Source organism: Taudactylus pleione, unplaced genomic scaffold, assembly GCF_031769625.1.
Source record: "Taudactylus pleione unplaced genomic scaffold, aTauple2 ptg000156l, whole genome shotgun sequence".
NCBI classification, from domain to species: Eukaryota; Metazoa; Chordata; class Amphibia; order Anura; family Myobatrachidae; genus Taudactylus; species Taudactylus pleione.
This window is the reverse complement of record NW_028284558.1, coordinates 5070631-5090535: the sequence shown is the minus strand read 5'-3', so window position 1 is coordinate 5090535 and position 19905 is coordinate 5070631. Positions and strand designations below refer to the sequence as shown.

Genomic DNA, 19905 nt, shown 5'->3' with positions numbered 1-19905 from the left:
TGTTTTTTCAGCGTCGTTTAAGATTAGCATGTGTGAGTAGGGGGACCCTTCTAAAGTTTTATTGTAGCATTGTGGAAGGTATCTTGACTGATGGGATTGTGGCCTGGTACGGTAATTGTACTGTGGCTGAATGTAGGGCGTTGGATCGGGTGGTTTGGACGGCTAGCAGAATTATTGGAGTTGTGCTACCACGCACTCAGGAGAATATATGATATAAATATATATATATATTGATATGAAAAAGATTCCTGAAGAAATCTAGATCTATTCTAGTAGATCCCAGCCATCCTAACCATGCTCTTTTTGAGAAATTGCCATCTAACAGGCGTTTCAGAGATGTGCGCACTCGCACAAAACGTTTGCATAATAGTTTCTTTCCAACTGCAGTGCGTATGCTAAATGTTTGATTTATATTCCTGATTGATCAATGCTGTTTAACTAGTAATGTAATTGCTGCCTGTTTTATTATGTGGTATAGTGCTGTTTGTTTTTTTGTTGACATCATTCGTGCTGTCAATGACAATAAAGTATTATTATTATTATTGTTGTTATTATTATTTAACCTATTGTATTGCAACATGATTTGTTTTAGATACTTTTTTCTCTTCACTCCAAAACTCAAAATTAGCCCCAATGTGTGCAGCCCAAAACAAATCCGGAATAGGAGCAAGGTAGGAATGCATTTGCAGATATATAAAAAAATAAGGGGTATATATTTTGAGACAAGTGAAGAAATGCACATTAGCCTCAATGGTATAATAATCCATCATATTATGAATATATTAAATCACATACAAACTGGATGATAGCTAAAATGCTGCTGTGAACAAAAGGATACATCTGTGAAGAAACAGGCTATTTGGCTTCATATTACAACCACAATGCCCCCCTGAGCTGACGACAATAGGCGGCAGCAGCCCTCAGACATTAAGGTCACATCATATAGTACATTATATAGTACATTATAAGCACACGTAGCTAAGCAGCTGTCAGGTTCCCTGAGCATGTTTCACATGCTTCCTGTACAACCTGTCCTGTGACTGCTGACAGCTCCCTATGCTGAGAATGAGCTGTGCCAGCTGCACACCCGGGGACCTGGGAGGAGGGGGCCAGTCCTCCTGAGAGATGCTGATGACAAGGGCTCTTTAAGAGCAGTAAGGGAGACACGCTCTTCCCTCTCCCATGGAGCCTCCTATAGAGGCTGCGCTGTGACTGCCTTTCCCTCTCTCCCTCTCTCCCCTCCTCCCATAGCATCACTAGCTGTGCCTGCTTGGGCTCCGGAGGTGAGGAGGGGAAGGACTCTCTGCATTGGGGTGGGGGGTAGCACCTGGCATGCTGCTTATGAGGCTGTAGGACCCCACTATCCCTGGCCTTTATTGTTCGCTGGAGAATGATTTGTGAAGGAGAAGACATCGTACAGATCCTGTAGAAGCAGCAGCACAGGAGACCCTGCTGGGAACTAGCATTGTGCCCACTTGGGATACTGAATACACACACTTCCAAAATGCCTGTAAGGAGGGGACATGTGGCCCCACAGAATACATTTCTTGGAACCATAATAAGGAAGTTCGAAGGACAAAGTAAGTGTTCTGTTATACTGTCTGCTGAATTTATGATTATAGGTCTTATTATCCCTGCTACTTGACCATTGTTATGCAATTTACAGTACCAGCTATTTGACATTGTATTTTTTTATTGCTTGAGCATGAAAATGTGTGTATGCAATAATTTTACTCCCCCCAAACAATAATAATAATAATAATAATAATAATAATAATATAATATATATATATACACACACACACATAAACACACACACACATACACACACATATTCTGTTGTATGAAGCGCCCATGGATAGAATTGCTTTGGCCATGCAGAAAATGAGGCAACTTTATAATGACACTTATACTAATAGAGCAAGCTGCACGCATGCAGTTATGGGGATGAAGGCACTTGGCTGAAGTCAGTCCTGACTTACTTATTGTACATTAGGGGACTCAAGTTTACCTTGAAGCTTTTCCGTACGTGTTGTAGACACACAGCAGGTTCATGAATGGATGGAAACGGTGCTGTAAATAAATAGACCAGTAACAAGGTGTGTTCAGCAGGAGTAGAATGGAATATGCATTGTGTGCTGCATTTTGGAGATGGGTTACGTAATGATGCACTATTGAGAGCTAGGGGATTGTATACTGAGTAAAAATCTACAGGATATAACTGTTTCCATTACCTAAATCTATTTATATTGTAAATGGGTGTAGTATAGTTATTTAACCCTTTGGGTGAATCGATTATCTATAAACACTGGAGTACTCTTTCAGGTATATCTACCTGAAGGCTCTAATATGACATGTATGGATTACAAACACATAATGATACTAAGCGTACAACAGACGTGCAAAAGAAAAACATGATGGTTCATTTTATTAGTAGCTTAGAGAGGATGTTTTATTTGTCAGTGTGTTACCTTACAAAATGCAGGTAAGTCAGACCATAAACATTTTCTCCATCAGTCTCTAGTACACGGAAATATTATAAGCACAAGTGACCTTTTACAAAATGATTGGATGGTAAAAAGTCACTGACTAATTGGATGCCTTCGAGGACAGGGTACAAGATTATTCAATTTCAGTCTCTCGTTAAAATAAATACATATAAGGTGATGCAAATTACACTTATGTCCATGTGTAGTCATTAAAAATTGATATAGGTCACAACTGATACTGTAAGTCTGAGGTTTTCAACATGTGATATGTGTACCCCAGGGGTACAGATATATTTTACAGACAGAAGTAACCCTTAACGCTAGCAGCCAATAATATCATTTGGGTTAGTAAAGAATAAAACATTCACAATACTAATCCGGAGGAGAAGGGAGGTTCTTAAATAGTTGAAACACATAAGTATAAATTTGCACAGATTAGGGAATACTATAATTATAGTATAGTACACATAAGGCAATACTTAGTAAAAATGACCGCAGGTAAAGGGGTACTTAGTAAACATTTAACATCACAATGGGGTACAAGCTAATAAAAAAGGTCGCCGCACCTTGCTGTACATCAACATTGCATGAAAAATATTGATCATATTTAAATAACGTTCTGATAACTGTAAACATTAGCATCTTGTTTTTAAGACCCCCTCTACTGTACTCCGCAAACTGTTAATTAACTTTTATCAAAATCATGTTTGGAGTATTTGTATATGCCATGTGTTTATGTCATGTTATTTTGTTTTCGGCTGAACCCATACTGTAACTATATAGCTGTCAATGATTATCTTTTCATAGTATAGGGAAAACAGTAGCCAATGCTGTAGGAGTCCGCTCAGTGGGTACATGAGCACCCCCAGTAATTGTGCCGCCTAAGCCACTACCCTTGCCTATGCATGACAGTTTTTATTCATAGTCGCGGGTGAGTAAAGTGAGCTTCCCCGACCCCAGTTATTAAAAAAAGTTGGCTGCTATGACTAAAGCCATATGTGCTGTGATATAGAAAATAGTCTACTTTTGGCAAAAGCTGAAGCATTGTATACCATATTATAGATTGTGAAATAGATGTTCAGAAAGCTACAAGACCATAGAAGTATATGCCAACAAACTTTCAAATCCCCATAACAAAACTAAAATCTAAACGGAATATTTTTCAGAATACATCCAGTATTTTATTATTATATACAGTAATTCCATGTTTCGCATATATAGTTGAACTTTTTTAAGCACTTACATATAAAAAATATTTTAATTATACTCAAAAAGAATAGTGTTTTGGTGCACTCATCTAAAAATATTATTGAAATATAACTTTTAATTATAATTTATTAAAATTACATCTACACATGGTGAAATATTAATATACAATGACAATTCTGTGTCCGGGAACTCTGTATTCATGTCAAAATCTATACTTTCTGGAAGGGACAACCTTTCGTGTTGTATCCTCTTCCTTTCTTTTCATTACCACTGCTTGAATATGATGCACTTTGGTTCTAAAATATAAAAAATATTTGTAAGATAACAAGCATTTGTTTTTATATATTGGAACGTAGACCACTCTAGTCATTTAAACTTGCTACATATGTTTTTGCAATAATTTGTGACTTTTACTCAGAAGTTAGTAGCTTTGGTTTTTCAGCTACTGTGGAACTAAATGTTCCAGCATGCCTAAAGTTGGGTGCACACCACTAGATATATTGTTCGATCGAGCGACAACAATATATCAGTAGCGGATCGGCTGGTGTGTACACCCGATATGTCTGTGAATGATGTCGTTCACAGACATATCAGGTCAGCCCTGCCAGCATAGCCGATGCCAATATATTGGTGTATCTGCATGTGCGGTACGGGCAACCCACTGCCCGCCTGTATACTGGCTGCAGGGACTGCTGACTGGACGGCCAAATTTAAATGCCCGTCCAGTTGTGATTTCTGGCCAGACATATCGAGTGGCAGATTGGTAAGTGTGTATCGCTTACCAAATCAGTTGGTCGTTTCGTCAGGTGTGTAACCAGTTTTGGTTAGTATGTCTAAAAGACTACTCAGATCATTAATGCTAAAGTAGATTTATTATTCTGTGGTGGATGTCCAGTTCTTTCTTTGTTATCTGGAGGAAATAAACAAAAACGAACAAAAAAAATTGATGTACAAACGCTAATGAGAACTGAATACAATAAGAACATTCACATGTAAAACCTACTCTGATAACACAGTCCTGGTAACACATGATAACAGCATAAGTGCTGTAAAGTATTTTAGTTACTGCTTTATAACTGAAAGATTGCAGAGATTGTTTGCAGACCCAGATTTAGAGACACAGACCTTCCTAGGATCCGGGAAATATCCTGTAATGTTGTTGTATAGCAAAACTTTCCAATTTCACTACAAAATCTTATGAGAACACAATTTTATTCTATTACATGTTCACGCCTTCTCAGCTAATAAGTAATTCTGCTTTATAAAATATGATTTTGATAAAGAGATTTACAAGATTCAAATATTTGCAACTTGGATGGGAACAAAACTTATTTTTATTCATTAAAACCTTATGTGTGTATTGCGATTCACATTCATCATGTATATTAAGAAAAATGCACCTTCTATTTTGGGCGGCATGGTTAAGTGAATTATATAGCTAATGAGGGGCTGATATGTATATCTGTCTACTATATATAGTGTTCATTCTAGCACCCTGCACCTGTCACAACCTGTGCAGTTCCTCTTTCCTGACTGGCGTGTCGCTTTCTGCTCTGGTGCTTCTAGCACACTCTGGTTTCTATCCAGCAGTTTGTTATTTCAGCTGAGTGTGCTAGAAGCAACAGAGCAGAGAGCGACACACCATGCAGGAAAGAGGAACTGCACAGGTTGCGACAGGGGCAGGGTGCTAGAATGAACATGATATATATATCGAAATTGCAAAAGTCATGGCATAGATGACTAGTATCATATAGGAGCCCCTCTAGCCCAGCGAAGTGCGGCAACTCGACATGGCATTGATTCTACAAGTGGATGTAAAATCTCTGGAGAGATGTTGATCCATGCCATCTGGATAGTTTCCCACAGCACCCTTATTGTACTGTAGGTGCAGGACCTTCTGTGTGAATGGACCTCTCTTATTTGTTGGAACTCTCCAGTATGCTCCTCAAACCAATTCGGGGTAACTTGGGACTGATGACATGGTGCATTATCCTGCAGGAATATTCCATCGTTGTGGAAGTACATGAAGTCCATGAAGGGCTGCGAAAGCAACATAGCAGTTACATGTAAATTCAGGCTGACCAGCAGGCCCAACCCATGCCATGTGATTATGGAACCACCACCAGCCTGCACGGTACTTTGTTGACAACTGGGGTCCATGGCCTCATTGAATCTGTGCCACACCTGAACCCTACCATCAGCCCGAAACTACTGGACCCATGACTCATCGGACTATGCCATATGTTACCAATCCTCCAGGGTCAAATTAGCAATGCCACGAGCCCAAGTGAGACACTGCATCTGGTGTCGTAGTGTTAACAGGGGCACTCTGGTGGATCTTCTGCTCCCATATCCCATGGAAACTAAAAAACGCTGCACTGATCTACTGGATATGTGCTGGTAACTCCTGCATTGAATGTGATATGAGTCAGTGTCGCTTGTCTGTTACCAAGGACAATTCTGGCCAGACGCTGCTGGTCACGATCATTAAGAATCCGTGGTCAGCCACTGCACTGTCCACGCTGGGTGGTAATGCCTTCCATGAGGTATTCCCGGTACACACGTGACACCATAGACTGAGGAATGTTGAATGTTCGCACAACTTTGGAAATGGATGTCCCATCCGTCAGGCACCCACTATCTAGGCACCCACTATCATGCCCTGTTCGAACTCAGATAATGCACATCACCTTGCCATGAACAGACCAGGCTGTTTTCAAACGGACTCTCGAGATATCAGATTACAACTAATGCAGGTCTGGGCATTTCCAAGATGTCACAGTATGTTGACGCCACCTACCATTACCTTTGCATACCGCTATCCCATGCATGACTTTTGGAACTTTGGTATATTTATATGTGTGTGTGTGTTGTATAATAATATGTGTTTGTCTGCACAGTATATTCCAGAAAATTATCTTAACATTATATTATATGCACAGTGAGTTTTCACATGCTAAATTTTACAGATTAATTATGAAGTAAAGTTCTAGTATACAGTAGATTATCACTACTTCCTAATCCAATTTCCAACTCATTCATAAGCATTTTCCACACTGGACATTTCATTATCTCCCTTAATTTTACACCTCTCATGTCACTTAGCTAATTGTCCTGTCTAAGAAGAGCTGATAGACACCACTTTGAGACATCTCTCTAGACGCACATTCCTTAGGTCAATGTTCCCTAGGTGATCTGGCAGTAAATAAATTAAATTCTCTTTTTTTGGCTACATTGAGAATATGATGTTCAGCACAGACCTGCACAGTAAACTTTTCCTTCTATGTTTTCTTCTATGTTTTCTTTTTAACACTGTTATTTATATATTGTCCAAAACTAGATATGGGTAAATTTTGAAATTCGATTGAAATTCCGTGATTCTCAATTAGATCTGGCTTTGTCCTTATTTTGCATACTAATGTAAACACCTGGGAAAATCAGTTTAATCATAGCGCATGCAAGGTAAAGAAGCCAATCAGCAAGGATCAAGAAGCTTCGCAGGCTTATAAAAGGAGATCAGAGGCCCGTGGCATGTATTGAATTTTTGCAGGGAAAAACATCTGTGAATGCTGCTACTTGTGATTCTGACTTCCAACAGTCTCCTTCAAGACTGTTGGAAAACCATTCCAGGAGACACCTCATGAAGCTGATTGAGAGAATGCCAAGAGTGTGCAAAGCTGTCATCCAAGCAAAAGGGGGCTACTTTGAGGAATATAAAATATAAAACATATTTTGATTTGTTTAACACTTTTTTGTTTACTCCAGTCCCGGCAGTCCCCCCTGATGGTGGCCCTGGCAATAGCCTTTTTTAACCAAGGTCTTATAAGATTTCCTTGTAGACAACATTAGTCGTTATTCCTCCTGACGTCAACACGGACAGTTTTAGTCACGTGACATGCAAAAGGGCCATGTAAACTTGTCCATGAGAAAAACAGTCTCCACTCAGGTCAGTTAAGTGTCTATCCCTGTGCTTTATGTATTGTCATGCTAAAGCAAACTCTTACCAGGAATTGCACTTGTTTGAAATTAAAGAATCGTTTTTCACATGAATAAAATAGGAAAGTGAAAAAAGGCAAAAACTAACATCAGTAAACAGGGCTTATATAATTTTTTATGGAGAAAACGGATAATACGTATCAATCATTACATGGTATAAAATGAAGTCCATCGTTGTGATATATCAGTAACGTTTTATGCAGCGGAAGCCAAGAAAGAGTTCAGACGTCCGTTTTTTCATTTACTTGCTTCACTACAATCGTCACTGCTCAGCTCCCTTATGTCATACATTAATGTTTCATACACCTAAATCTTCCTTTCATACACCTAAACCTTCCTTTCATACACCTAAACATTCCTTTCATACACCTAAACCTTCCTTTCATACACCTAAACATTCCTTTCATACACCTAAACCTTCTTTTCATACACCTAAACATTCCTTTCATACACCTAAACCTTCCTTTCATACACCTAAACATTCCTTTCATACACCTAAACCTTCCTTTCATACACCTAAATATTCCTTTCATACACCTAAACCTTCCTTTCATACACCTAAACATTCCATTCATACACCTAAATCTTCCTATCATACACCTAAACATTCCTTTCATACACCTAAACATTCCTTTCATACACCTAAACCTTCCTTTCATACACCTAAACATTCCTTTCATACACCTAAACCTTCCTTTCATACACCTAAACATTCCTTTCATACACCTAAACATTCCTTTCATACACCTAAACCTTCCTTTCATACACCTAAGCCTTCCTTTCATACACCTAAACATTCCTTTCATACACCTAAACCTTCCTTTCATACACCTAAACCTTCCTTTCATACACCTAAACATTCCTTTCATACACCTAAACCTTCCTCGACAAATGCTCTATAGAATAGTGAAAACTGCATCAATATCCGTCCAGTGGTTTTCGAGATTAGCCCAAGCATACAAACAGATGCCTACCAGGGAGTTTATTTTATACTATGAGACGTATTAAATTCGAGCGGACCCGCGATACTTTTCCGCCTCCTGGAGTTTTCGCCTACTTCGCTTGTTTTGCAGGCGGAAAAGTATTGAGCGCGTGCCCGCATATCCCCGTATTCAATTTGAAAGTATGCGAAAACGGGACACGGCGAAACTTAAACAAGCAGAAAGTACTGTCAGATTTGGGGAAATCAGCCTGACACCCCCCAAAAGATGCTCTGACATGGGGGTTAGCTATGGTACCCCCCGATTTGGCTTGCTGAAGGTATTTGGTGTTTTTAAACGGGCTCAATAGCTGCTAAATAGCGTTTTTGTATAAGTGGTGCAGAATAGTATTCTGGAGGTTTTTTTGCAGAAAGTAACTTATCCCAGCAAATTTGGGGTACTTGAAAATGGGGGTCAGCATATTTAAAAGTTGGTAAAGCTAAGTTTAAAAAATCATGAAAAATCCATCTGCCACAAGCACCTGCAATCCAAAAAACACCTGGGGCCTACTTGGGGACCCCCCTGGAGCCTAGTTCTCTAGTTTTTAACTTTGTCCCCCCCAATTTTTTTTTTCCGCACCCAAAATGAAAGTGATTTTTTGGGGTGTTCTTATGTGGTTTTTTTTTACAATTTTTTGATTCAGTTTACCTTTGGGGGACTGTCTGAAGGCTGCATGGGGGTTCCCGCAACGTTGCACCCCAAAACCCCAATTCTGCACTTTTTTCCGCCTGCTATTCATAGGTGAAACTTTTACGCCTATTACATTGCATTGACTTTCCGCCTAGGCGGAAAGTTTTTTAAAATTGAATACGGCGATACTTTTCCGCCTGGCGAAATGACGTCATCGGCGAAACTTTTTCGCCGATAACGGCTTTTCGCTCCAAATTGAATACGGCCCTATGTATAGATTTACATCATACATACATTTTGCCCATCTACTCACATCATTAAGTACTGGAATAAATCCAAACCCTATTGTTTCTACATTTTTTAATAACTATATTGGCAATCTATTGCTACAGTATCTCTTACTAGTGTACTGTTTACAATGAATTGACTGAAGAAACAAACTTAACTTATCATTTGTGCCCTTAGTTATCAACATGCAGAAATATCCAAGCAATATATTTCCATTCCACCTGGTATAGATTTCACTGCACTTATCACTATCTCTAGTCTGTCTATCTACTCCCTCTCATGGAAACTGTTTGTACTGGGAAGCCAAAATGCTACATTTATTGCACTGACAGTAACTTACAGATGAAGGTGACTTGTGTGATTAATAGAGAAGTACTCACAATATTTGGTGGGTTTGTAGATATGGGTCAAACATGTGAAGTTATTCACTGGTCCATGTTGGTGGCTCAGATGATAATGAATCTCTTATCACCTGAATCTTTGTCACCCCCTGTCAGTGTCTGACATATACCATTCTATGTTTAGTCACACCTTTGTGGAGTTTGAAGACAATGTGTAAGGTCCTAGCAGTGGGTAAAACAAAGTATATTTTAAATTAAAAATTAAATGCCAGCAATTACTTACAGCAGTTTGAAGATGAACATGATGAGATAGTAGGGCATGCTACAGGAGGGGACGGTTAATGTTAGGCTACTGGGAGGTGATGGTTAGGGTTAGGCTGCGGAAGGGGACAGTTAGGGTTTGTAGCAGGGGCGGTTTTGGGTTAGGCACTAGGGGGAGGTTTAGACTGCAGGAGGGGTGGGTAAGGGACGGTTAGCGTTAGGCTATGGCAGGGGTGGTTTAGGGTTAGGCACTAGGAGGACGGTTAGGCTGCAGGATTGGATGGTTAGCGTTAGGCTGTGGCAGGGGTGGTTTAGTGTTAGGCAATAGGGGGAGGGTTAGGCTGCAGGAGAGGATGGTTAGGATTAGGCTGTGGGAGGGGACAGTTAGCAATAGGCTGTGGCGGGGTGGTTTGGGGTTAGGCACTAGGGGGAGGGTTAGGCTGTAGGAGGGGATTGTTAGAGTTAGGCTACGGGAGGGGACGGTTTGGGTTAGGCTACTGGGAGGGGATGATTAGGGATAGGCTGCAGGAGCGGACGGGTAGGGTTAGGCTACTGGGAGTGGACGGTTAGAGTCAGGATGCAGGAGGGGTGTATTGGGGTTAGAATATTTACCAAAATCTGTTGGGATTTTGACTGTCGGGATGCCGCTGTTGGTATTGTGACTGTGAGCATTCTGACTGTCGGGATCCTGTACCCAACCCAACTGCAGTAGTACTGCAATGTGGTAGTTATCCTCATAGTGTTGACTTAGATGAACATTTACTATTAATCCATACCCATGGATGGTCATATGAGGATGAAAAATTACTAACAAGACCTTAAAAGTATAAACATGCTCACATATCTTAGTACATTATACAAAAAATATACAATGCTGGTGCTTTGCCAACTTATTTCAATTTAAAAAAAAAACATTATATAGTAAGGAAATGTGTAATTTATCATGATCGAAGTAAAGCTAATAATGCAGTACCATACAGTGTTGTGGATGCTGTTTTTTGTGATAAAACGTTTGAAAATCGAGAAATAAAAGGTCCGAGACCACTGCAAGCTGAAAATTGTCACTTAGGAGGTTTTTTTTAAGACTGACATAGACAGGGAAGGATTTATGGGTCAGGGCACCCCTAGGCACAACAGTAATGGCTGCCCCCCTTGCCCAATGTTATCATTTTCATTGTTTGGTCATAAGCCCTTATTTGATAAGTAGCAATTTAATATAACATTAAATAATCCATGACTTTTCAATTTATTTTTACTTATGTATACATAATTACTAAGTAGGACAACTTCCTGGGGCAGTCTCCACATGTGTACTCACCCACACTCCACTCAAGATAGTGTACAGTACAGTAGAGTGGAAATATTTTGTAATTACAGTAAATTTCGGACTGACGCCACTAAAGCAACCCCCAAGCGCTGCCCCCAACAAGTGTCGCCTCCCAACAAGTGCATCCCCTAGGCATGTGACTAATGGAAAATTCACCACTGGACATGAAGAAAATGAAGAGCCTAGTATGTGGACAAAAGTTTGGTCGAGGTCACCAGGAAACAAAGCATGGAAATCTGTTTCAAATTCAGCATATGAAAAATAATTACTCTTCTTTGGGAAAAACTCATAAACTCTGGAAAAGTATATGGCAATTCAAAACGATTAATATGTTCATTTCAATGCTAGCATTGTTGTCTTTTGTGATGATGGGGAGTGATGATGTACAAGATTGTTCTCAAACTGAAGATGTAACCAATGAAAATTGTGACGTTCAAGCTGTAGGTTACTAATTATCAGCAGGTCATGCTTGCAGTGTTACCAGTCACCATGTCATGCTTGTAGTCCAAAAGCCATAGACAGCTAATGCAATCCTTACTTGCATAAAATCAACATTTGAGGAAATGTGAGCACTGGTTGTTGCAAAGATAACCAACGTAGGACATTTGTAAACCACTGTATCTCTTTGATGAGATGACTACGTTTCTTAGTTTATTGGCAGGAAAGATTGTGGCATTACTGTAACTACATTTCACTTCTTCTTTTTAGCTAGAGCAATTATTAAGCTGTATGCAACGAGCTGCTGCCCACTCCAAACCAATGATGAAGCCACAGATGTACAATGTCGGAAATGTTTGCCACTTCAGGAAGGGAGTCTGTGTTTTGCTGTTGCAAAGTCTTCAGTATTCGAAACCAAGTAAATGCTTCAGATAAAAAAGCATAATTACCTTCAAAACAACGTTATGGTAATGATTGTGCTAATGAAGTTCACCAAATTGTCACCCAGGGTAAGAAGAAATCACTCAATACCAATGTAAAAAGCCTACATCAATTGGAATAATGCTGAAGTTTATTGAAATATAGGATCAAACACCATAAAATTCTTCAATTAATGGACAGAAAATGGTAGCAGCATATTTGTTTTACCTTGAGTCCGGAAATATTCACATTCACAAAAAATTACAGTCAATTATGAATGCATTCCTGATCCTGAATGTGCAGCATCATGTTCCCAGCCAAGGTATCCTTGCAAGACAGACATCGAAAACAATCATGTACAGGGATCTAAAAATATAATTTCATTAAAAAGGGAAGTCAATCCACTCTTGAGTTCCTACACAAGTGTATTCTGCTGCCTTGAAGTTGGTTGGCGCTGAGCCAATGGAGCACAAGCCACCAATTACACAATGCTGGTAAAGATAATCCCAGGAGCCTGTGTGCATTTGTGTTTGGCCCTGACAGCATCATTGGGGGCTCTTTGTTTTCTACAAAGAGTCCATTGTTATGGGAACAACCTTCATATGGAGCATTAGTCATCCCAGTGTAGACAGGGTCCTCTACAGTTGCTATTAAATTCAGGGATATCTTTGTCCAGATACGTCCTTGTGCTCCCTCCACAGATGATGGTAGTGGGTGGAGGACTCCATGTACATACGCACAAAAACACTAATATAGAATATGTGAATTTGTTTCTATTAGGCTTATTTAATAAAGTAAGTTTGCAGGATATCCCCCCCTTTTTCGGGTATATACAGCTATGCGTTAGTCACAGATAAGATGACCTGTATGGTGCAATTAGCATTAGACTCAGAGTCCTCCTGATGGAGGCGAAAGCCAACTGATGTGGAGTGGGGAGCCCTCCTGATACCCTTGATGGAGGGGAAAACCAACTGATGTGAGTGAGGGCTTTGAGGACTGAGCTTGAGTCAAGATACTGTAAGACTGCTACTGCGGTGGAACTTCAAATCATAAAATGCCCAGTCTACTGCCAACTGCTTCATATGCTGGAAAGTTGCTCCACCAAAAGATGTGCCCCCAGATTCAGTCACTGGTGCCCCAGGCCACCGCCTCCCATGCCCTCTTAACCGCAGTCTGGTGCATCCTTGTTGACATCCAGCTACTGGGAGATTTGCAGCCACCCTTATGTTGGGGTCTGCCGCACAGGTCCGTGGCTAGAGCTGCCACCAGGGTGGAGTGAGAAGGGGAGTTGTGGGTGAGGGGGGGTGCCAGAGTCACACTGGCATGAGAAGCTGCTGAGGAACAGCGACATTAATGTGTGGTGACAGGCTATGGATAGACAGAAGTGGCATCTTATGGTCTGACATGGAGCCCTCCACTAGTATATGGTTCTGGTAGCTTCTTAGGTGCCGGGAAGAGGTGGCATGTATTGGGTGGCCATGATGGTACACTCCAGGTACATATTTACAGCCCTAAGTGGGGTGAATATATTGTGGGCAATGGAGGAGGTGCCCCTTCATTGCTGACGCCCGGCGGCAGGTGCCTCAATTGTCTCCCATAGTTCTGCCCCTGGTTGTAGTGATGGCCCAGGTGTACCAATGTCTGGACTCGTAGCTCAGTGATGTTAGTAAATTAATGGCGTTTTTTAGAAAAGAGCAGAAAATACTGACAATACATAGACGACTATGAGCAGGACTCAGGGCTATCCACATCTGTAGCAAATGTGAGTAAGGATAGCCATGTTCATCTAGAAAACTACGGGATGGGATGAATCCTGATAAGAAGGTAAGGTATCTACTGGAGCAACATCTATCTGTGACCGAGTACTATTGATAATGTACAGCTTTACCAAAGTAGAACTGCCAAAATCCTACAATGAAGTGATCAGTACTGCTGATGCACCCCCTATCAGGCTAGTGTTGGCGTTGTCTTGCCTCCTCCCCCCCTTTTATGTTATATATAGGATTGTTGCTGAATTTATCAATACATTGAAACACGTAAATTTTATAATAAAAATTTTCAGACTGAAATACATGTAAACAAAATATACTGTACAAGGTAAAATATTTAAATGGTTTAATGTTGTGTTATTTATTTGTGATGTGTATGGTGTAAGCTTTAGCTCTGAAGAAAGAGAATAGTTTTTACCTGTTCTAGTCATAAAACAGAAATACTGTGTCAAAGTAACTTAAGTCAGATCGAGAACAAGACTGCTGATTGTAATAGAATGGTTAAAATGATACATATGGAACTTGATACTTTCCACTGATCTACAGTACATGTAATTATCGCATTCTAAATTATACTCCACCAGAATTTGACACATGTGGTATTCACTAATACAGTATGTTAGCGCACTACTTTAACTAATACATTAAATCATATTAGCACAACTGATATTGTAAACTGAACACATACAGATGATCTAATTAACTTATTATGCCCAAAGGCATTGTAACAGTCTGTTTGTCTTAATAAACTAGCGGTAGACAAATAATTTTCAATATTAAAAACAATTACTTAATGGATTATATATCAACAGAATGTATCTGTTCAATGTTCTCACATAATAAATCCAGTCACTGCATAACAATTTGCTCATTTCCAGGTCCATCAAACCTAAAGTAGAAGTTACTTTATGTACAAGAACTTCTAGCAGTAGTCACGAGTTCTCTCTTAGGACTACTGTATAGCACAGAAGCCTGTAGACCAGGGGTGGGCAATAAGCGGCCCTCCAGCTGTTGTGGGCATGTTGGGATGTGTAGTTCTACAACAGCTGGGGGCTGCTTATTGCTCACCCCTACTGTAGACACTGATGATAGCTCAGCCCTGCCCAGCCTCCCCAGGGGCCATCACATTTTTGCTTTCAGTTCCACTGTGATAGTTATTACATAGGAATAGATCCACGAGGTATTTAATAATGCCCATATGCAACTGAAGTGATACAAAAAGTTGTCTTAATTAGAGATGTGTGGTTTGGTTTTACTCGGATTTACTCAGATATGTTCGGTTCTCAAAAACAGCATAACACTGGCTACCCGGCTCTCACGTGTTTTGGAGAGCCAATAAGAAAAATCCAAACTTGCGCTAATTTGGCGATAAGAACCGAATAAAACCGAACCCGCACATCTCTAGTCTTAATACATTCATTAAAATTATCATTAATTTAGCAGTCATGGCAATTTAGAAATTATATTAATACCCTGTACTATTGAAATGCTTAGCTGGGAACTCTGCTTCCCCTCCTTGTAATAACTGAGTGCATGTCCAGGGGGAGGAATCTCATTGTTATATGTAAAATTTATTTATGCCACCTATTCCGTAAATGCATTTTTAATCCCTTTTTTCCTTTGTGCTACACCCACTTGATTGATTGGAGTTCTACTCTTTTATGTTTGACACCTGGGGATCATATACTTAGGGGTTGATTCAGATATAGAAGCAAATTAAAGAAATGGCAAAAAAGGAGGAATTTGCAAAATTGGAAAACCATATTGCACATCAGGTTGTAGTGGTGTATCTATAATGGGTGCAGGAAGTGCGACGCACATGAGTTCAGGGGGGAAACCACACTGCACTCCCTGCATCCATTTCACATACTTACTTCTTGCCCGTCCCTGTCCCACACCGCTATTACATTAATATCTGTGGAAATATGTAACGGGATCCATGTTTCAGTAATCACCACAAATATGGTACTTGCACCATATTTCTGAAAATAAAGCTGGATAATTTTGCACAGTGCAGAATATTCTGGCACAAAATAAATTTTTTCCCAGAGGGGAAGGAGCCCACAGACATTTGCAGACGGACCTCAATCTGGCATGAAGAGCACAGAGATTTGGAGTTGGGAAATTGTGTGTTCTATCTTAATTGTAAATTTCATTGTAAAACTAAAGCTGTCCAGTATTTGTTCTGTTATTGAGAGTAAGGAGACGTCTACCAACATTTAGACATGGAAAGTCAGGACAAAATAAACCATATCACTAGCTGCCCAGAAATGCTTGTTTTAAGGAGAAACTCCAACTTTCATGGTACGCAAATTTGTGACTGTTCCACTTAAATTTGGACAGTGGGTAAATTTTTGGTCATTCTTAGGTCTTTATATTAATATGCATATTTTAGAAATGGCACCATTTATTAAATGCCTAATATAGAACAGGTCTGACACCCCTTAGGCTTCACAGAACAGAATATACCCACCCTGTACATTTCATATACTAAATATTTTTCTGAGATTACCTCCATACAATTCCTATTAATGATGCCTGTACATCTGTCCATCTTTTTGTTTTTATTTTTCACTGAAAATTTGGAAAAAGACTGATATGGCATAGAATGTGGGAACATTATTGTACATATAGTTTTGTGCTATCGGGACCAGATTTGTGTGCTGGCCTCCATAATTGGATCTTCCATTAGGCAATTTAGGTTCCTGTCTAGTGACCCTGATTACCCAACTCATTTCTATGTTATTGTTTTTTTGACAAATGGACTATGATTAGATAAGGCTGGGCCTAGTGCAGCAGGATTGCACATGGCAATATTATACCACATATGGAATGATGATGTTTGTCCATGAAAGATGATGTTTTGCCTCTTTCTAAGTCCCGTTTTTTGGATGGAAAAAATCCGAACCCGGCTTGCAAAACCGAATTAATCCGAGCCTGCACATCCCTAATATATATACATATTAGCTGGGATACCTGTCATTGCCCAGGTTGAAGAATGGACCTTGAAGTACATATGCAGCCTTCACACATGCCGGTGTTCCCTGTCCGGCAAAAAAACAGCCGTTTTTTTGTCATGTGGTGAATTTAATGATGCATGGAAGCAAGTGAGTTCTTTCACACAGCACGGGCACTGCACGGTCGCCGCGTAACAGCCGGGAGTATCCACTGAGCAAGACGGCTGCTGTGCCATGTCCGTGCCATCCAAGCAAGGCAGTGGAGTATAGAAATCAATGTTTCCTTACACATACACCGACCGGCTTGCACTGCAGCTGCAGCTGCTGCGCATGCTCAGTAGATGAAGGGAAAAAAACCCCATTAAAAACGTCTCAAAGCCATTCCATGTGAAAAGCACTGAGTGCCTGAAAAAAAACAGCCAGCTTCTGCTTGTTTATTGGCCGGCCGGCCAAAACCGGCAGGTGTGAAATACCTCTATGGCATATGGAAATGTGCTTGGAGGAAATTAGTAACTGTCAGTGCCGATGCAGTTTGACAGTTGATCCTCTGACTTACTGCTCTTTTGTTGGAGCTGTGCCTGCCCCCCACTGGTACATATCAACCTGTACCTTCAGATCAGTGCAGTTAGGTACTTGAAGACATCCTGAGCAAACTCGCTTAAACCAAAATTTCAAATCAGAAACCCCAAGGCCTACTTGGTGGGCAACATGTAGACCTCCATGGCTCTGATGAACTTCAAACATAGCCAAAAAACCTAATTCTGGTCAAACTACACCACTATGTCAAATTTCGTGGAGCTGGGTACGACAAACAGGCTAACACATACACACACAATTTCTTGCACATATATATATATATATATATATATATATATATATGTATGCATATATCAAAAACATCAGGTCCGGCACTCCCCTTCTCTTATGCCCCTCCAATTGACTGGCTTGGTGCCTTCCTAGGGGTTAGCATGCCCCAACATAGAAAAAATAATAGAAGGCAGCACTCCAAAGCTGTCTAATTTGTGAAAAACGTGGTGGTTATTCAATCGACTTTTCCGGGTTTCCCCCTTGGTGTGTCCTGAGGAAGGGGGAAACCCTGAAACGTTGATTGAATAAACACCACGTATACAGCCTTGGAGTTGCGTCTTCTTTTATTTTTGTATATCTATTTATATATATATATATATATATATATTTATATATGTACTAATGTACTATTGCTGAGGGTAGGGCAGCAAGTCTTTTGTTCTATTATACAGGTGGGTCCTAGGGTAAGCTGTATGCGTGGAGCTTTGCAGCATTGTTGTGTGCCCAGTAAAAATGTTTGTAGAGACTTGGTTGGCGGTGTTCCATATCTGTAATAATATAATAACTTATATACCTGAGAATGTTACAAAATGGCTGCCCTTTTTATATACTTGATAAGATGAAGGTGGTCTTTTAATATACATTCCCCAAACATGCAAATGTGCTCCATTCTTTAATATTTCCTATATGCAACATGAGCAATAGAAAAATTATCCTATTAAAGAGATTTAAAGCACATTAAAACGATCATCAATTTGCACATATGTTCCAGAATAGGAGAACTCCCTCGCCCTAAAGGGTGGAGTGGAGAAAGTGGCTATATTTCTAATTAGTACATATATTAAACTACCACAGGGTCACTTTTAGTATTGAAACATTTAATGATAGACTACATTCACTTGGCTACTTTATTTTAATACTGAGAGTGCTGCAGTGTGAAAAATTAGGCAGCAGTAATATTCATTCCACTCCTTGCATTCATGAACAAGCAGTTATATTAGAATTAGAAGAGGCATCCATCTAAACTTTAGGATGGTATATATAGGTAATATACACTGTAGTAGAGTATACTTTATTTGTTCAATATCAGCCTCGGCAAACTAGAAATTGCCTAATGAATCCTTCCAAAGCTGGAGGCAATGTTCTGAGAGCAAACCATTATGTAAAAAGACATGGTGATTTGCTTGTTTAGCACTGTAATATGTGTAATCCTATACGTTTCATAAAAACAGCTCCATCATAATAGTAATACTTTAATCTGCTCCTCATTGTAAGTAATATGAGAGATAGCGATATAAAGGGTTTGTGACATAAACTGCTCCTAAGTGGTAAATGTATTTACTTAGCTGCAGTTAGTGGCTTGGGATATGGCATCATACAGTCATGCTATAAACAATGAATACATGACTTCATAGAAAAGGTAATCTGGTAAATAATCAACAGTATCACAGTGGAGGATAGTAGGGCATGCTGTGACTTGTAGTTCCACACCAGCTAATGAGCCACATGATGCATAGTTGCCTACATTTTTTTTGATAACCTCTAGGGCATCCAGTGAGGAGGAGGTGGCCTCATTAGGGCTCTGCTTCCAGTGGCGTAATGCTGCAGTTTGTGGCCAAGATGAGACAATTTACAGTGAATTGTATCATCACGCTCCTGCCCACTTCATTGGAATAGTGGGCGATATGAGAAAGGATTGTCTAGGGATCCCACGAGAACTTCCCCAAATCAGGGAGTTTCCCGGATAATCTGGGAGAAAAGGCAAGTATTGCATGATACCTAAATCTAATGTCCTACTTTTGGTTATAAAAAAGTGCTGTCTAAAAAGAAATAAAATAATAAAATATTGAGTTAATATACCACTATTGTAAGACAATCTACTTCTGCCTTTTCCAGTTTTCTAGAGACCCCCTCATATACAAAGCTTAGCTTACAAATGTAGCAATTTAAGCTAAAGGGCAGATTCAGGTCGACACAAGGTCCTGTAGTAACC

General features: G+C 39.9%; 1 protein-coding gene across 4 annotated transcripts in view; it reads left to right on the top strand.

The window, feature by feature from the left end:
* The first annotated feature begins 1228 nt into the window (after positions 1-1228).
* Positions 1229-19905, top strand: part of KCNH7 (potassium voltage-gated channel subfamily H member 7) — a 521050-nt gene continuing 502373 nt past the window's right edge. For all 4 annotated transcript variants that reach the window (XM_088474826.1, XM_088474827.1, XM_088474824.1 and 1 more), the window contains exon 1: positions 1229-1580. In XM_088474826.1, the coding sequence (XP_088330952.1) occupies positions 1505-1580 (76 nt within the window). In that variant the 5' untranslated portion in view covers positions 1229-1504. The remainder of the gene's footprint in view (positions 1581-19905) is intronic.